At 44.2% G+C, this 19,763-nt stretch overlaps 1 protein-coding gene across 2 annotated transcripts in view; it reads right to left on the bottom strand.

Annotated features, from left to right (window-relative positions):
• The window catches only part of shroom3 (shroom family member 3), a 121,388-nt gene extending 102,407 nt beyond the window's left edge, over nucleotides 1–18,981 (bottom strand). For both annotated transcript variants that reach the window (XM_017717993.2, XM_017717990.2), the window contains exon 1: nucleotides 18,072–18,981. In XM_017717993.2, coding sequence (XP_017573482.1) covers nucleotides 18,072–18,200 — 129 coding nt within the window. In that variant the 5' untranslated portion in view covers nucleotides 18,201–18,981. The remainder of the gene's footprint in view (nucleotides 1–18,071) is intronic.
• Nucleotides 18,982–19,763: the final 782 nt, after the last annotated feature.

Raw genomic sequence — 19,763 nt, 5'->3', positions numbered from 1 at the left:
GGAAAACCCCATTTCTACCCTGTCTGTCCCGCACTATGTTCTGTGATTAGAAGAGGAGATATTTTACTATGATCTGCGTCTGATAAGTTATTTTTATCTGGACAGTCATACTTCATAGAATGAACTGTTACATGTTTATCGTTTTTGATCAGTGTTTTGACGCCCAAACAAAAGGAATTGAGATAAAAGGACGGAATCAAAGCTGCTGATTCAGAGATTCAGTGTGAATCCAATGTAAATGTAATTCATGTCATCGGCTCTGATGATTAATACAGTTTAGAAAAGTATTAATAGCTCTTAAGGGTTAAGCAAGGGGGGGGGCTGCTTCTGTGCCTTCACTGAACAGAGAGCGGTGCTGACACGTATAAACACACACACACACACACACACACACACACACACACACACACACAGCAGATTAGAGTGAAGGAATCCGCAGTGACATTTACACCACCGCTTCTCACCTCCTTAACATTTCTCTCTCTCTCTCTCTCTCTCTCTCTCTCTGTCTCTCTCTCTTTCTCTCTCTCTCTCGCACGCTCGCTTAATCCACCAGACCCTCTCTCACCACTTTCCCCCTTTTGTCTATCTGCACTAAATAAAGCAGTTCACTGTGTGCACATCACTTCCACATAAATAAAACACATTTACACGTGTTGGATCAGACACTAAACGACTAGGGATCAGACACTAAACGACTAGGGATCAGACACTGAACGACTAGGGATCAGACTCTAAACGACTAGGGATCAGACTCTAAACGACTAGGGATCAGACACTAAACGACTAGGGATCAGACTCTAAACGACTAGGGATCAGACACTAAACGACTAGGGATCAGACACTAAACGACTGGGCATCAGACACTAAACGACTAGGGATCAGACACTAAACGACTGGGCATCAGACACTAAACGACTAGGGATCAGACACTAAACGACTGGGCATCAGACACTAAACGACTAGGGATCAGACTCTAAACGACTAGGGATCAGACACTAAACGACTAGGGATCAGACACTAAACGACTAGGGATCAGACTCTAAACGACTAGGGATCAGACACTAAACGACTAGGGATCAGACACTAAACGACTAGGGATCAGACACTAAACGACTAGGGATCAGACACTGAACGACTAGGGATCAAACACTAAACGACTAGGGATCAGACTCTAAACGACTAGGGATCAGACATTGAACGACTAGGGATCAGACACTGAACGACTAGGGATCAGACACTAAACGACTAGGGATCAGACACTGAACGACTAGGGATCAGACACTGAACGACTAGGGATCAGACATTGAACGACTAGGGATCAGACTCTAAATGACTAGGGATCAGACTCTAAATGACTAGGGATCAGACATTGAACGACTGGGGATCAGACACTAAACGACTAGGGATCAGACAATAAACGACTAGGGATAAGACACTAAACGACTAGGGATCAGACACTAAACGACTAGGGATCAGACACTGAACGACTAGAGATCAAACACTAAACGACTAGGGATCAGACTCTAAACGACTAGGGATCAGACTCTAAACGACTAGGGATCAGATTCTAAACGACTAGGGATCAGACATTGAACGACTAGGGATCAGACATTGAACGACTAGGGATCAGACTCTAAACAACTAGGGATCAGACTCTAAATGACTACGGATCAGACATTGAACGACTGGGGATCAGACACTGAACGACTAGGGATCAGACACTGAACAACTAGGGATCAGACACTAAACGACTAGGGATCAGACACTAAACGACTAGGGATCAGACACTAAACGACTAGGGATCAGACACTGAACGACTAGGGATCAGACACTGAACGATCAGAGATGAGATAATAAACGACTAGGGATCAGACCTTAAACGATCAGGGATCAGACACTGAACGATTAGAGATCAGACACTAAACAACTAGGGATCAGACACTAAACGATTAGGGATCAGACATTGAATGATTACAGATCAGACGCTAAACGATTAATAAAACAACTAGGGATCAGACACTAAACGATTAGGGATCAGACATTAAAAGATTAAGGATCATACACTAAACGATTACGGATCAGACACTAAACGATTAGGGACCAGACCATAAACAATTAGGGATCAGACACTAAACGATTAATGATAATACACTAAACGACGAGGGATCAGACACTAAACGGTTATAGATCAGACACTAAACGGTTAGGGATCACATTAGGGATCACACACCAAACAATTAGGGATCAGACACTGAACGATTAGGGATCAGACACAAAACAGTTAGGGATCATACACTAAACGACTAGGGATCAGACACTAAACAATTAGGGATCAGACACTAAATGGTTAGGGATCACATACTAAATGGTTAGGGATAACACACTAAACGACTAGGGATCAGACACTAAACGGTTAGGGATCAGACACTAAACGGTTAGGGATCACTCACCAAATGATTAGGGATTAGACACTGAACGATTAGGGATCAGACACTAAACAATTAGGAATCAGACACTAAACAACTAGGAATCAGACACTAAACGACTAGGGATCAGACTCTAAACAGTTAGGGATCAGACACTAAACAACTAGGAATCAGACACTAAACGACTAGGGATCAGACTCTAAACGGTTAGGGATCAGACACTAAACAACTAGGAATCAGACACTAAACGACTAGGGATCAGACTCTAAATGACTAGGGATCGGACACTAAATGACTAGGGATCAGACACTAAACAACTAGGAATCAGACACTAAACAACTAGGGATCAGACACTAAACGACTAGGGATCAGACACTAAACGACTAGGGATCAGACTCTAAACGACTAGGGATCAGACACTAAATGACTAGGGATCAGACACTAAACGACTAGGGATCAGACACTAAACAACTAGGGATCAGACACTAAACAACTAGGGATCAGACTCTAAATTTACACGAAATTACAATCAGAGTTGGGTCAAAAAACTGATTGGCCTTATTCAAACAACAGTCCAGGCTGAAACACTCCCTATAACTTCAGCGTGAGTGGGCGGGGCTAAACTGCCACAGGCCAAATAGGTGGATATTTGTAAATATGTTGGTTTGCATGATGTGAAAAACAGTAAAATTCATAACGGCCTGTTTTTGCAGTTCAGCGTCTGTTTATAAACCATATGTACTGGGTGTGTTTTGAAACTTTACCCGTGTTTACGCACTTCATCAAACTCCTTTATCCTAAAAATGAGAGGCTAATTTGTTTGTTACATTTATTTCACTTTGGCAAAACTCAAATTTCTACAACCCCAGATACAGTCGATCAACCAAGGCATGTCTGGTGTCCAAATTTTCTTTCTTTGGTTTTGCACTACACACAACCACTAAAAATCAATAGTCACCCAAATTGTTTCTGCAAACGCATCTCCAAAATTTCTCTCAACCTACTCTCATACCCCACCCAGCTCTTCTTTAGCGCCGCATAGGCGTGTCAAAGTGATTTGGGACACAGTGTGAGTTACTGTGAGCTACTAACATGAACAAAACTTCACCGAGTAGCTGGCAGCCACTTTAGACAACAGGTGTTTACATATCTTGCAGGCATACAGATGCAAATATGTGCGTTCACGATTTCTGTCGTTCCTTTTTTTATAAATGATAATCCATTTAAATTTTTCACGCTGAAGATATAGGTTAAAATCAGAAGCAACAGAAATCGCAAACCTGTTTGAAGTGTGAACACAAAAGAGTCTAAAACGACTAGTTCAGCCAGTTTTGTGTATTTCTGTATTATACCGCGTTATTTTAACACATATATTGTGTCATTACGCACATTGACAGGTCTGCGTGACCTTAACTGGACACCGTTTGAGCAGGTATAGTCAAGTTTTAATGAAGTATTTACTGGAACGATTTGGGTGACTATTGACTGCAAGTGTTTAATAGCAAAGGTAGCCTTGTAGTTCGAGCTAATAAGCAGCAAAGATCAATCATGTCTTGACTAACGTGACTGCGTCTGGGCTAAACTGTATACATCTGACAAACCATTTCTTAAGGACGATGATCTAAAAGTGAGCCATAATGCTGAAACCGCTCGGTCGCTCCACAGGAAGATCCTTTTCTCTGGATGAATCTCGTCTCTTTAAACTAACCCCCCAACCCTGTCCTGCTGTTTCTTATCTCCTCTGTCTCTTGTGCTCCCCACACCGCGTCCCGGGGTCGTCCTGTTGCCGTGGCGACGGCGGCGGCAGTGTGGTGGTGGTGGTGGTGGTGGTGGGGGATTTCTCTGGCTATTGTTTCAGTTCTGTTCAGCCATTCACCACAAAAGCCCCCCTAGTCATGGAGCGCCACATCAAAGCCAACAAACAGCCCAGCGCACTGAAACTCACCAAAGAACCGCCGCCCGGCACTCACACTAAACTCACCAGCCCCGCAACACACGCTCAGCAAGTATATCAACTCCCATCAACCACTGGACTCACTGGACTAAAGTGATGCTCCCCTTTAAAACAATAATCATATTAAGCTAAAATGTATACTGATTATAATATGTACACTATATTTCCAAAAGTTTTCACTCATCCATCCAAATCATTGTTCCAGTCACTTCCGTGGCCACAGGTGTATAAAGCCGAGCCCCTAGGCCTGCAGACTGCTTCTACAGACATTAGTGAAAGAATGGGTCGCTCTCAGGAGCTCAGTGAATTCCAGCGTGGTACCGTGATCGGACGCCACCTGTGCAGCAAGTCCAGTCGTGAAATTTCCTCACTACTAAATATTCCACAGTCCACTGTCAGTGGGATTATAACAAAGTGGAAGCGATTGGGAACGACAGCAACTCAGCCACGAAGTGGTCGGCCACGTAAAATGACAGAGCGGTCAGCGGATGCTGAGGGGCATAGTGAGCAGAGGTCACTGACTTTCTGCAGAGTCAATCACTACAGACCTCCAAACTTCATGTGGCCTTCAGATCAGCTCAAGAACAGCGTAGAGAGCTTCATGGAATGGGTTTCCATGGCCGAGCAGCTGCATCCAAGCCTTACATCACCAAGCGCAGTGCAAAGCGTGGAATGCAGTGGTGTAAAGCGCCGCCACTGGACTCTAGAGCAGTGGAGACGAGTTCTCTGGAGTGACCAATCAAGCTTCTCTGTCTGGCAATCCGATGGACGAGTCTGGGTTTGGCGGTTGCCAGGAGACGGTACTTGTCTGACTGCATTGTGCCAAGTGTAAAGTTTGGTGGAGGGGGGATCATGGTGTGGGGTTGTTTTCGGGAGTTGGGCTCGGCCCCTTAGCTCCCCTTAGGTTAAACAAACGCTGGCTCAAGCAGCATTTTAAAATCAGGCATATCAGCACTTGTTTACTGGTTACCAGCCAATTTGCAGCCTCATTCCAAGAAACCTTTCTCCACTTTCTGTTTTTGCTTCCCTGCCAATGATGTGTTGACTGATCTCAAACAGCTGTTTGAGTAGGTTTCACTTTAACATGTAAACTGCTTTCCAATGAAAAGTTTCAAACAAGTTTCAAATGAGTTGCAGGAGGCTTTAGTTTCTGCAACACCAGTGAAATGGAGTGCAGAAGGGCAGATTCTGAACGGTCAGTGCATTCCACACGAATGTTTGTAATCAGATGTGGATTTCACTGTGATTGGAAGTTGACAAAAGGCTATTTTTGAGTCTTGTTTTGTGAGCAGATAAAAACAGACTTCTTGTGATTGTTGATGCAGAACGTAAATTTAACCTTGTCACCAGCAAAACAGCAGTAAGGCACAGAACACTGGACAGTGTACACACACTAGCATGTGCAGTTTGCCGTTTGATGGTTGACGGAAACAAACTCAGGAGACCGCAGAGGCGTCGGCATTGTGGTAGAGCGCTTTCATTCCAGCACGGTATCCCAAATATTGCCTTTTTGGAGCAAAGCGACTTTTCTGAAACCCCGTTCTCGGTTCTCCTCTTACATAACATCCTTCTTATAATAGAAAACATCATTGTGAGGGATTCCTGTTTGCCTCTGCCGGTTCTGTAAACAAACACAAAACGGGGGACAATGGGGTTCTGGGACCCGGTCGTCACGGCAGCTGAGATTCCACAAACTGTCCTGAGCGTTCTGCATTCTTTCTCTCAGGCTCCACAACTCGACGGACCAAGGAGGTCATTACTCATGCAAAGAAATCCCTATCTCCAAATAAGGGCTGAGGGCGGCTCGTCTGCTTGTTTTGCCTCTTTGGACTAACATTTCAGCTTGAGATTTACTGTTTGTGGAGAAATTATGAAGAAAATATTACAAAAGTTTCCAGAAAACGTACAAAAATGACCACTTCAGAGACGAGGCAGCAGCGAATGGGAGAGGCTTTTATCCTGCTGTCAGACGCAAGGAGCTTGTATGTTAAGCTTAAACTTCAAGGGCTTGTATGTGGGCCCACATCTCAGTGCCTCAATACAGAACTTACACATTGGTTTCATAGTCATGACTGAACCATTTATAGTAGTTACTGAACCTTGAAAGCCTAAAGATTAAAATAAATCCACCAAATGTTCCAAAGTTATGAATAATTCAGTCCTCGTGATGTAAACAGTGTCATTTAGAGTGGTAAGTGTGAAATGGTTCGTTGTAGAGACACTTATAGACACAGATTTCTTTACAGTGGTTGTGATAGGAACCAGACGTCACAATGTCTACAACACAAGCAGAGCCATTTTATTTACTATCTAGAACCACCACTGAACCTATACTTGTCTTCTGAGGTTTTATATATAACGTTGGTAGTGGTAAAATAGTCATAAATCTGAAAAAATATGCTGTCTTTAGGGAATACTTTGCCTTACGATACTCTGCAAGTACCCCTCCACCATTAAAGGATTAAAATAAATGGATTAAAATACACTTAAATTCAAAACCTTAGCATAAAACTATCATTAAACAACGTGTCAGCATATATCTAACCATATCATGTAGTAACGTTTTGTAGTGTAGCTTTCGGAGACAATAATCTCTTCAGACGTCTGGTTCCTATCACCACCAATGTGAACAATTCGGACTTGGTAAGTTTCTCTAGGACGGAGCGTTTCAGACCAAACCACTCTGAATGGCGCCGTTTATATCTAAACCGTTTATTTATATAAAGTTTTTATTAAAATCGGAGGAGCTCCCCTTCAATAACTGACTAAAAAGCCTGCAGTTTGAGGGGTTAAAGGGATTTACACTCTCTCCCACGCCTGTCTACATCCCAACTGGGAACTGTAGCTCACCAGGCTGATGGTAAAACTCCTCAAAACTATTCCAGGGATGCCAGGAATGAATACTTCGCCGGTACGAAACGGCAGGCAGAGTCAGAAATGATTAGGCAAATGGTTAATACCTAGGCAAGACGGAGAGAAAGGTCAGGAAAGGTTGCCGTCTCTCTCTCTCTCTCATCCCTCTCGTGGTTATTTAGAGGATTATGGCCTAGCTCTAGAAATACTGCTTCCTCTGGGCTTGTGTTCCAACAGTAATTTCACCCATTTCTTATCTACGAAGCAAGTAATAACAGCTTTTGGGTACCGTTCCAAATATTTGGCTGTACAGACTGTTACGGCCGACGAGTTTCTCTCCATAAATAGGCCAACAGGCCAAGACCGGAGGAATGACTGCAGCTCAGGGGTGGGTAGAAGCATGAGACGCTGTTCGCAGGCAACACCACTTCTACAGCACATCACCTGAAGGCTCTGGACCAGTCTGGTGACATCTAGTGTTGTTGGCCATGTCTGAAGTTCACTAAGACCTTCCCGTCAAAGGGCACATTCACACAGCCAGTAAAAGTGGCCCAGATCAGACTGTTTTGTTCGGCTGTTCGCATTGACTTTTAAATGTGATCTGTATACGACATCAGTCTGAACAGATCAGCTCCCAAACCGGCCCGAGCAGAGCGCCACGTGGCTCATCCAGAGGTAAACAATCACGACCGCCAACGAACGCCAGTCGCTCCCAGAGGAGCTTCATCTTCACCAGCATCACAGGGGTCATCATGAAGCTTCAGTGACTGACAACTGGGCTCAGAACGGGTTCGAGCCGTAAGAAGGGCACACATCTGTGTCACATACAGAGGAGAAGGTCAGATTTGGGCCGCTTTTCCCTGCCGTGTGAACGAAGGCGTATCTGGACTATATTTGACTTTCCTCTAGAAGGAAATGAGCAATCGCTTGGCCCAAACATGATCCACGCAAACACAACTATGATCAAATTCATATCACTCACATTTAGTATTTAGTCAAAGTAAATGATTGACCTGCACTGAGAAAGGATATCCAGATCGGCCTGTGGCAAAACAAAGACCGGATCTGCATCACGGACAAAAACACAGCAAAAACGTCATTAACGTCGTTAGATATTCTAGATGTTTTTGTTTTAGATCACTCAAGTCAAAAATTACAATATCATCAATATGAGAATATTTACCAGTACTGTGTACATTACAAAATAAAATCCTTTCCTGAGCATATTCGGTCAGATTTCAACACCATTTACTGAACATCAGATCAAATAAAGTCCAGTTCGGTCAGATTTCAACACCATTTACTGAACATCAGATCAAATAAAGTCCAGTTCGGTCAGATTTCAACACCATTTACTGAACATCAGATCAAATAAAGTCCAGTTCGGTCAGATTTCAACACCATTTACTGAACATCAGATCAAATAAAGTCCAGTTCGGTCAGATTTCAACAACATTTACTGAACATCAGATCAAATAAAGTCCAGTTCGGTCAGATTTCAACAACATTTACTGAATATCAGATCAAATAAAGTCCAGTTCGGTCAGATTTCAACAACATTTACTGAACATCAGATCAAATAAAGTCCAGTTCGGTCAGATTTCAACACCATTTACTGAACATCAGATCAAATAAAGTCCAGTTCGGTCAGATTTCAACACCATTTACTGAACATCAGATCAAATAAAGTCCAGTTCGGTCAGATTTCAACAACATTTACTGAACATCAGATCAAATAAAGTCCAGTTCGGTCAGATTTCAACAACATTTACTGAATATCAGATCAAATAAAGTCCAGTTCGGTCAGATTTCAACAACATTTGCTGAACATCAGATCAAATAAAGTCCAGTTCGGTCAGATTTCACCAACATTTACTGAACATCAGATCAAATAAAGTCCAGTTCGGTCAGATTTCAACAACATTTACTGAACATCAGATCAAATAAAGTCCAGTTCGGTCAGGTTTCAACAACATTTACTGAACATCAGATCAAATAAAGTCCAGTTCGGTCAGATTTCACCAACATTTACTGAACATCAGATCAAATAAAGTCCAGTTCGGTCAGATTTCACCAACATTTACTGAACATCAGACCAAATAAAGTCCAGTTCGGTCAGATTTCAACAACATTTACTGAACATCAGATCAAATAAAGTCCAGTTCGGTCAGATTTCAACAACATTTACTGAACATCAGATCAAATAAAGTCCAGTTCGGTCAGATTTCAACAACATTTACTGAACATGAGATCAAATAAAGTCCAGTTCGGTCAGATTTCACCAACATTTTCTGAACATGAGATCAAATAAAGTCCAGTTCGGTCAGATTTCAACAACATTTACTGAACATCAGATCAAATAAAGTCCAGTTCGGTCAGATTTCAACATTTACTGAACATCAGATCAAATAAAGTCCAGTTCGGTCAGATTTCAACAACATTTACTGAACATCAGATCAAATAAAGTCCAGTTCGGTCAGATTTCAACATTTACTGAACATCAGATCAAATAAAGTCCAGTTCGGTCAGATTTCAACAACATTTACTGAACATCAGATCAAATAAAGTCCAGTTTGGTCAGATTTCACCAACATTTACTGAACATCAGATCAAATAAAGTCCAGTTCGACCAGATTTCAACAACATTTACTGAACATCAGATCAAATAAAGTCCAGTTCGGTCAGATTTCAACAACATTTACTGAATATCAGATCAAATAAAGTCCAGTTCGGTCAGATTTCAACATTTACTGAACATCAGATCAAATAAAATCCAGTTCGGTCAGATTTCAACAACATTTACTGAACATCAGATCAAATAAAGTCCAGTTCGGTCAGATTTCACCAACATTTACTGAACATCGGATCAAATAAAGTCCAGTTCGGTCAGATTTCAACACCATTTACTGAACATCAGATCAAATAAAGTCCAGTTCGGTCAGATTTCAACAACATTTACTGAACATCAGATCAAATAAAGTCCAGTTCGGTCAGATTTCAACAACATTTACTGAACATCAGATCAAATAAAGTCCAGTTCGGTCAGATTTCAACAACATTTACTGAATATCAGATCAAATAAAGTCCAGTTCGGTCAGATTTCACCAACATTTACTGAACATCAGATCAAATAAAGTCCAGTTCGGTCAGATTTCACCAACATTTACTGTCAGTTTCCTCTTTTTAGATCACGTCATGTGGAATAACTTCCCTCTGACTCACTTTCTTCTCTGACTGCTGTTTCTCTCCTCGTCCCTCCCCCGTGTGGCGTCACTCACTCGAGTCTCAGAGCTCATCGTCATGCACAGACCTGATTGGCTGAGTAGCGTCACATGTAATATTTACAACACGTCATTGGTCTGTGAGTCTCCCAGTCTGCTAAACCTGTACCGTAATGACATGCTAATTAAAATTGGACCACCCGTCAAAATTAAATAGGCTAGTTCTCCATAGTTTATTGGTTGTAGGTCCAGGTCCGCATAGGACAGCGTCTGGGTCCAGGGGGTCCAGCCCTTTTCGTGACCTCTGTTATAGTCTATCATTTTTATATTTCTTTTTTACAGTGGCCCTAAATCACCATCATAAAACATGTCTTGAAATATCAGGATGTTATTTTTTTGCCATATCGGCCACCCCAACTATTAGAAAACCTTTTTTTGAGTTTTGAGTGCCTTTGATGAAAATGTTTTTCTATTGTCGTATCAGTCGGGCCTGTGTAGATGTGCAGTTCTCAGCAGGACGAAGGAAAAAAATGCGCCGGCTGATATGAACGTATCATTAATTCTTACTCATCGCAGCGTAAACTGGCAGACGGGTTAACCAGTTACCGGACTACCCCTCCCAACCCCACTGGATTTTACGACCAGTATCCTTTAAAACCGCCATTTACTGAGCTGTGAAACTCCTTTGTCTCGTCTTGCTGGAAGGAGCTAGACTTACTATACATCAGGGGTCGCAATCCAAATGTTAGGAAGGGCCACTTTGGGAGCCACAACATTTCATGTCCATGTTATTGAAGAAACATTTCACCATCATGACTGTAAATCTGTCTCATTATGTGCTGACGTCCTAGTATAGACTAAAAAATATAACGCAAACAAAAACTCTGATTTGCTTTGCTCTGCTTTAAGCTTTAGCTCCGCTTTTCTCGCATCTCCAGCAGGAAACTTTCCGCAAAAGTAGAACCGTTTCTTGTAAAAATGTGTCTCAACGTTCGGCTTTTTACGAGGCTGAAGACGCTTCTCATTCGCCAGCTTTAGTTAACATTTTCCTGTTCCACCTCAAATGATGCCTGTGGTGCCAGAATGTAGCAAAGTGTGGAACGGGAAATTCGAACAAGACACTGATGTACAAGAAGCGACTGCAGCTTTGCGACTTTTTAGTGTTTGTGAGTTTCTCGCTGCAGATTAAACGCATCATGAAACCAGCTGGACTGATCATACATGCAAATAAGTCCATTCGTCTCCAGATTATCGATGTCCGTCTTAAATCTCTCTCTTTGCCGTTTCGTAGCTACTAGCTGGGCGAGACTGTTGTCTGCGTTGCTATGGTGACCAGCAGTCTGCGCTGATCTTCAGGGTTAAAGGGTTGATCAGCAGTTCTACATTAACTCCAGCGTTTAAGACCATTTACTGTTAAACTGTGTTGAAGGATCAGCAGAGCTTTATTTTACTGTAGAGGAGGATTATTTCATTATTACCTGCTGATCTGATTCAGCTGTGGAGCCACAACAGCGCAGTAACCGAGCCGCATGCACCATGTGCCAGCGAACCACTGTGTGTGATCTGTAACAGGTCATCTGAGATTACGGATGAAAACACACCATGATGTGAGAAGAAACTCTTACTAGCCAAACCACAGCGCTGGAACATCAGGAGACTGTCAGAAAGATATGTGACAACAGAGGGTCGTTATGAAGACAAGGAGCAAGAGAACAGAACACTGAGGTGGAGGTGACTCCAGGCCTCGTCTCCTCGCTTCTCCTCCGCCTCCTCCTCTTTCCTGTCCTCGCTTCTCAGTGATGTTTTCACTCCTGCATGCCTCTTCATCGCTTCACTGCGTGAATCGGCGCTGATTTCCGGAACTCAAAGAATGAATCAAGTATGCAGACAGTGCAAACTGATCACAGGGCCGGAGATTAGTAGACACACAGCAATCAGCACACACACACACACACACACACACACACACACACACACACACAGATATCAGCACAAACACCCCCACACACAGCGCTCAGTGGAGCCGTTACGGTGCGACGGCTTCACGATTAGTCACGGCATTTTATCAGATGGTTGACTTTTCGAAGATACTGATTTAAAACATTCCCGTCTATGGCTGTGACTCAGATCTGGTGTTTTCAGGGCTGTGTGGACACAAATCGGATCGTTTCAAATCCGACCTGAGCCACTTTCATATGTGGTCCTGGATCGGATACTTATCCGAAGGCCATGCGACCTTAATGTGACGCTCAGATCGGAATTCATGTGCTTTTTTCCCACTGCGCCTGACCGTCATTCAGCGTTACCATGGCAACGGCGTTGAACAGACATTAAAGCCTGTAAACGGTGGAAAAGCAGCTCGTCTCACCTTCTTCTCCTCCGTCTGGCTCTAATAATGAAGCTGAGAGCTGATCAGAGTTAATGATCTTCTCAGCGAAGCTCGTTCTGCTCGTTAGTTTGCGCTGATGATGCAGTGATTCAGTCACGTGACGTTACTGAGTAGGAGGAGCTCATGAGGGTCAGTTCAGGCCGGGTCATCACATTAATGACGGATTTGAGTCACTTAAACGAGTGTGAACCATCGAGTCAGAGCGATCGGATCTGAGCAAAAAACTGGACGTGAGCCATGAGGCTCGTAATGTGAACGTAACCTGAGAGTTATAGTTTCTAAAACCACTGGTTGTCAGTGGTTGTTTATTTTAGCTGTGACACAACCCCTCTCAGCTCACCCTGACACACCCTGGAGCTCATTCTTCACACTCCTCCGAGCACAGAGGACGGGGGCTTCACAGCTTCACACCAAAGAATCGACACTGCTGATATAACTGCTGATATAACTGCTGATATAACGCTGATATAAATGCTGATATAACCACCACTCAGCAAACAGCCGACAGACCGTCCTGGACACCTTGAACGAGCTTGACTTCATGCTCAAATGCTCAAACTGCAGCGTGAAGATCGGCCACGTTCACCTCCACATGGCTGCTGTCGGAACAAAACCTCATATCTTCATTTTTGTCATTTTTCAGTTTTTTACATAACTTTAAAAAAAGCCTGCTGTCCTTTAGATAGAATTTCATTAGGAATGAACCAAAAGAAATGACCCCAAAATCCTGTGAAGAACATCTGGTTCCACTGACTTGCATTAAAGGTAGCGTATGGTGTTCTTCCTTCTCCTGTGAACTTCTCATTTTGGGGATTTTGGCGATATTTATCTCCATAATTACATCACTTATAGTTTAGTTATTGCTTAATAATTGCTGTGGCTAAAAAATGTGTGTTTGAACAAAGTCCCACACTGTGGGAAACTTAGCTCTTGGTTTGGTTTGCCAGTTCATTGCCAAACACTTCTGTGACGGCTCTAAACATTTACAGGCCACATTTAGGCCGATTAATTGAAGTATTAAATTATTTGTTTATTTATTAATTCGCCTGAACAAGCGAATATCAAAATGTCTGTTTTCTGCAGCCCTGTGTGGCACTGCTCACTAAAAATTGGCCAAACTACAACTTACAACAGCTCAAGCATTCGGAGCAAAGCAGATATCAGGTTTTACGGCAATTAGCTGTTTTTTTACGGTTTTTGTTTCAGACCATCCATAACTGCCCAGAGTTAACTCTACAAGAACCACAGCCATACACAGCATCGAGCCTGCAAACATCTAAGAACATTAAAAAATAAAATATTATTATCAGAATGAAATTACTATTTATAGCAATAATTTAAATAAACAAGGCTAAATAAACTCTTCTAAACTAGTGTTCAGCAATAGTGCTGTTGTATTCTGTGCATGGGCGAGTGTTTCATAATCCATTAAAAAAATTATTTGAGCTTCTGCATTGTAGAAAATGATGATTCAATGTTTTAACTTTGGTTGCCTTCAAATTTTTGAGCTCACTGCCCTTCAAATAAAGCTAACAGAACGTAAAACACAGATTACTGGGACTCATTCACCAACGGTTCTTACGAGGAAACCTCTTTGTGTTCTCTTACCTTAGGTAAGAAGAGAATCTACACACACTCAAGAGCACAGAGGTGGGAACAGTTCCCGTCGTTCTGATAACTTGCTGTTACCATTAAGTCAAAAAATCGGATCATTTTTACAGCGCGCGTTTAACAGGGTGTCGATTTACACCGTAACGTCTGTTGACTAGGTTATCGTACCGTGAGAACATCCGACCGTTACCCCTGCAGTGTTCAGCGCTCAGTGGAGCCAAGGAGAAGCTTTAAGAGGTAAGATGTATCGGACTGGAGCTCCACCACCACAAAGTTCTCGAACGCTTGTAAAAACTTTTACAGACTCCTCTCATATGTCAAAGCCCTGAATCTCAAAGGAGGCTTTCCTCTTATCTTTCCCCAAAAAACATAATGACATACAGTTAAAGGCACATCAAAGACATCCAGCCCCAAATCAACTGAAGTTCTAGACGTTTTTCCAGCACACAAATGGCTAAGAATTCTCCACGCCAGGCGAAATGTTTCAGATCCAGTGCAAAAAGACTGAAACCACAAGAACTAAACGGAAACAGTTCCAACCGTTTGGCTCCAAGCAGAACCTTCCAGTAGCTTCCGAAAGGTTAATCAAGTTCATACCAGATTTGTTCGCTTGTGCCACCTTTGCTGCTATACGGGATCTGTGACCGTAATGTGGAGCGAGTTTCTGTGAATGTAAACGGTCAAACTCGGTTACTCACGCTAGTCTGGACGCCACACCAAGAATCTGACCTCGTAGTCCTCAATTAGGATCTGGATGCATGTGACCATCAGTTTCATTAAGAAGTGCATGTGACACATGAATTCAGGCAGAAACGTCTAGACCATTAGTACATCGGGGGCATCACACTGAAGGTTATTACTGGGAGGCTGGTAGAGTAAAGCCATTCTCAACTACTGCTTGTGACAGCTTAGACCATGCCTTCAACATGGCGGAGGTAGTATGAGGGAAGACTGATTGAGGGAGGGGGGAGAACTCTGAGAACCTGGGCTGGAGTTCTGGGCAGCTTCTGCCTGTAGCTAGAAGGCCAGACCTCCTCATAGCTGTAGTAGAACTGATACAGGACTGAGGAACAGGGAGGGAGAGGGAGAACTCTGAGAACCTGGGCTGGAGTTCTGGGCAGCTTCTGCCTGTAGCTAGAAGGCCAGACCTCCTCATAGCTGTAGTAGAACTGATACAGGACTGAGGAACAGGGAGGGAGAGGGAGAACTCTGAGAACCTGGGCTGGAGTTCTGGGCAGCTTCTGCCTGTAGCTAGAAGGCCAGACCTCCTCATAGCTGTAGTAGAACTGATACAGGACTGAGGAACAGGGAGGGAGAGGGAGAACTCTGAGAACCTGGGCTGGAGTTCTGGGCAGCTTCTGCCTGTAGCTAGAAGGCCAGACCTCCTCATAGCTGTAGTAGAACTGATACAGGACTGAGGAACAGGGAGGAGGTGGGGTGGCAGTGGGGACTACGGATCCTTCATCACGGGAACGGAAAGCGAGGATGCAAATTAATAATGTGCTAGACTAGAAGAAGGAGGGGTTTTTGCCATGCTCCTCCCCCAAACTTCAGTTATAACATCACTGCATTTAGCTGTTACCGTTAGAAGTAAAAGTAGGACCCAAGAAACGAACCTAAATAAGGGAGTAGCGAGTCCAAAAACTCCTCAAATACTCATCTTCTTATAGCAGCAGCTCTCAAACTGGTCCTCATGGAGGCCCAGGTGGTCCAGAGGGACACAGAAAAAATGTGGACTGTCCGGGGGTCCCTGAGGGCTGGTTTGAGAGCCATGCACCCTATAGACCTGCACTGGAACGTCTTAGTGTACGTCTGCTGTCAGAATAAAACCACGTATCTCCAAAATGGTAACTTTAGAGGAGAAGGAAAAAACCTACTTTACTTGTAATGTAAGTCAGTGGAACCAGAATTTTTTCCAAGCCATTTTGAGCCATTTATTTTAGTGTGTTCATCACAAAGTTTACACAAGAGCAGCAGGTATTTTTGAATTATGTCAAAAACTGAAAAACGACAAAAATGGAGATACGAGGTTTCCGACAGCAGCGGTACGCAGCAGCCGTCAGCCCCAGGAACTGACGTTTGTCAGGAGCTCCTCTTCTCTTTCTTCCCTTGTTGGGACCTTTTGGTCTAGTGAAACGCTCAGAAGTGAGAGGTATGAGTGCCAGCAGAGCAGTCCCGGGACTAAACCGGCACAGCAGGGCAAATTAAACCCAAAAAAGGAATAAGAAACTTCCTGAGAATGACTCACAGAAAACGGAGGGGGAAAAGCAGATTCTGCGTCTCAGAACCAAAGATGCTTTTCCACAAATCTCCCCTCGAAGATTCTGCATGGTTTAATGGTTAAGATGTAAACAGAGTCGTTTAGAGCGGTTCGGTGTGAAACGCTCTGTTGTAGAGACACTTACCGAGTCAGAACTGCTCACAGTGGTGGTGATAGGAACCAGACGTCCCCTCTGTGAAGAAATCTCTACACTGGACCGTTTCACGCTAAACCACTATGAATGACTTTGTTTACATTTTAACAAATGAATTATGCAGACATTTTCCATCAGTTTGGTAAATAACTCCAGGCCAGTGGTTCAGACTTCAGCTGTAACATTAAACCCCCTTTTTGTATTTAAACATATTGTCCACTTTATCAGCCCCACTGACCACATAGGAGCACATTGTAGTTCTACAGTTACAGGCTGCAGTCCATCTGTTTCTCGGGATGCTTCAATGGTCAGGACCCTCACAGCGCAGGTACTATTTGGGTGGTGGATCATTCTCAGTAGGGACACTGATGTGGTGGTGGTGTGTGCTGGTGCGAGTGGATCAGACACAGCAGTGCTGCTGGAGTTTTTAAACACCTCAGTGTCGCTGCTGGACTGAGAACCAAAAATACCCAGCCAACAGCGTCCTGTGACCACTGATGAAGGACTGGAGGATGCCCAACACAAACTGTGCAGCAGCAGATGAGCTGTCGTCTCTGACTCTACATCTACAAGGTGGACCGACGAGGTAGGCGTGTCTAATAGAGTGGACAGTGAGTGGACACAGTGCTTAAAAACTCCAGCAGCACTGCTGTGACTGATCCACTCAGACCAGCGCAACACACACTAACACACCACCACCATGTCAGTGTTCCTGCAGTGCTGAGAATGACCCACCACCCAAACAGTACCTGCTCTGTGAGGATCCATGGGGGTCCTGCCCACTGAAGAACAGGGTATCAGAGTATCAGAGAAACAGATGGACTACAGTCTGTAACTGTAGAACTACAGGTGGTCAACGGAGCTGATCAAACATCAACACAACGTACTTTTCTCAGGTCACCTTCAATTTTCCCGTTCCACCTTAAATAGTGCAGCCAGAATGTAACTGCTGCACCATTTAAGGTGGAACGGGAACAAAAACTTTTTAAACGCCGTGTCCACTCTATGAGACACTCCTACTTTTTTAGTGAGGAGCCAGAACGTAACTGCTGGTCCACCATTTAAGGTGGAACGGGGAATTGGCCGATTTCAGCCTGGTACTTTTCACCGTTCACTTGCTAACCGTGGCACAGGAGTGAGAGGATGGAAAGGGGGAGGACAGGAGAGAGGGAGAGAGCTGTGTTTCTCCGTCCAGCCTACCTTTGAGACGATTAAGGGCTCTCCGTGTTCGAGGCCACCTTTGAGGGTGAAGCCCCACGGCGCTCCGCCCTGGAGCCGAGCTTCCACCAGCACCGAGTCCCTGCGGCTGCCTGAGGGGCTGCTAGCCATGCTAGCCGCATACAGGCTCTCTCTCCGGGGGGAACGGTGGGGGCTGACAGCAGGCAGGTCCCGGGTTACTGGAAAGGAAGGATGTCCTGCTGACTTCACCCACTGTGTCCCTTTTTCCGCGTCTAGTTTGTGTTTTTTTAGCTTTTTAAAAACCGCCCATGCTAAAGCCGCAACCGTCCACCTCGACCCGGATCAACCGTTGCTTAGCATCGTCGCGAAGCGGGGCGGAGAACTGCACCTTTCCCTCATTTTCCGCCTCTCAGGAGGCAGAACTGAAGTAAAAAGACGGCAGAAAGTGGACTTGGGATAAAGTTGGAGTCCACCTTCATTTAAAAAATCGCCCGTCAGCCCCCTTTTCCCTCTCCCGACCTCTTTTCACCATTACAATAGGAATTTGCTCCGATCCACTGCGTCCACAGAAAAGCGGGAAAAGCTGCGGCTCGCGAGCGGTTTGCTTGTTGTTGTTGTTGTTTTCCGTTTTTTGTTTTTGTTTGTTTGTTTCTGTGTTTGTTTGCTTGTATATCTTGGTTTAAAGCACAAAAAAACTCCAGTCAGAAAGTTCAGCCAGATTTCCGAGATTTCCACTCCGACCGTGTTTTCTTTTGTTATTCCAAAGTCGTCCTGTCGAAAGAGTAACCGAGCTGAGTCAAACCCCGAGTTGTCGAATCCATTTCCACACTTGTCGTCCACTCGCTGGGACTTACTTCCCCCCGAAGCGCTGGATGAGGGAGTCCGGCTCCCCCGCCCTCCGCACGGCTCACAGTGGCCGAGCTCACAGCGAGCGCGGTGAGCAGCGATGGGGGGATCGGTTCGGTTAACGAACCGACTCTTTAGAAGCCTCCGCTTCAATGAATCGAACGATTCAAATGATTCATACAGTCACAAGCAGTGCCCTGCTCGCTGAATAGTGCGCTGCTTAGGGTTCTGCTGTTCTGTAGCAGCATCTGAAAACATAAGCTGGGCCTGAAACTGTACCCTGTTCACTATATAGTGCACTACTTTGGGGATCTGCCATGTGGTAGTGGTGTCTGAAGACATGAGCTGTTTCCAAAACTGTGCTCTGTTCACTATATAGTGCACTATTTTGGGGATCTGCCATGCTGTAGTGGTGTCTGAAGACATGAGCTGTGTCCAAAACAGTGCCCTGTTCACTATATAGTGCACTACTTTGGGGATCTGCCATGCGGTAGTGGTGTCTGAAGACATGAGCTGTGTCCAAAACGGTGCCCTGTTCACTATATAGTGCACTATTTTGGGGATCTGCCATGCTGTAGTGGTGTCTGAAGACATGAGCTGTGTCCAAAATGGTGCCCTGTTCACTATATAGTGCACTATTTTGGGGATCTGCCATGCTGTAGTGGTGTCTGAAGACATGAGCTGTGTCCAAAACGGTGCCCTGTTCACTATATAGTGCACTATTTTGGGGATCTGCCATGCTGTAGTGGTGTCTGAAGACATGAGCTGTGTCCAAAACGGTGCCCTGTTCACTATATAGTGCACTATTTTGGGGATCTGCCATGCTGTAGTGGTGTCTGAAGACATGAGCTGTGTCCAAAACGGTGC

The sequence above is a fragment of the Pygocentrus nattereri genome, chromosome 16 (genome assembly GCF_015220715.1).
Source record: "Pygocentrus nattereri isolate fPygNat1 chromosome 16, fPygNat1.pri, whole genome shotgun sequence".
Lineage (NCBI taxonomy): Eukaryota > Metazoa > Chordata > Actinopteri > Characiformes > Serrasalmidae > Pygocentrus > Pygocentrus nattereri.
This window is presented reverse-complemented; position numbering and strand designations above follow the sequence as displayed.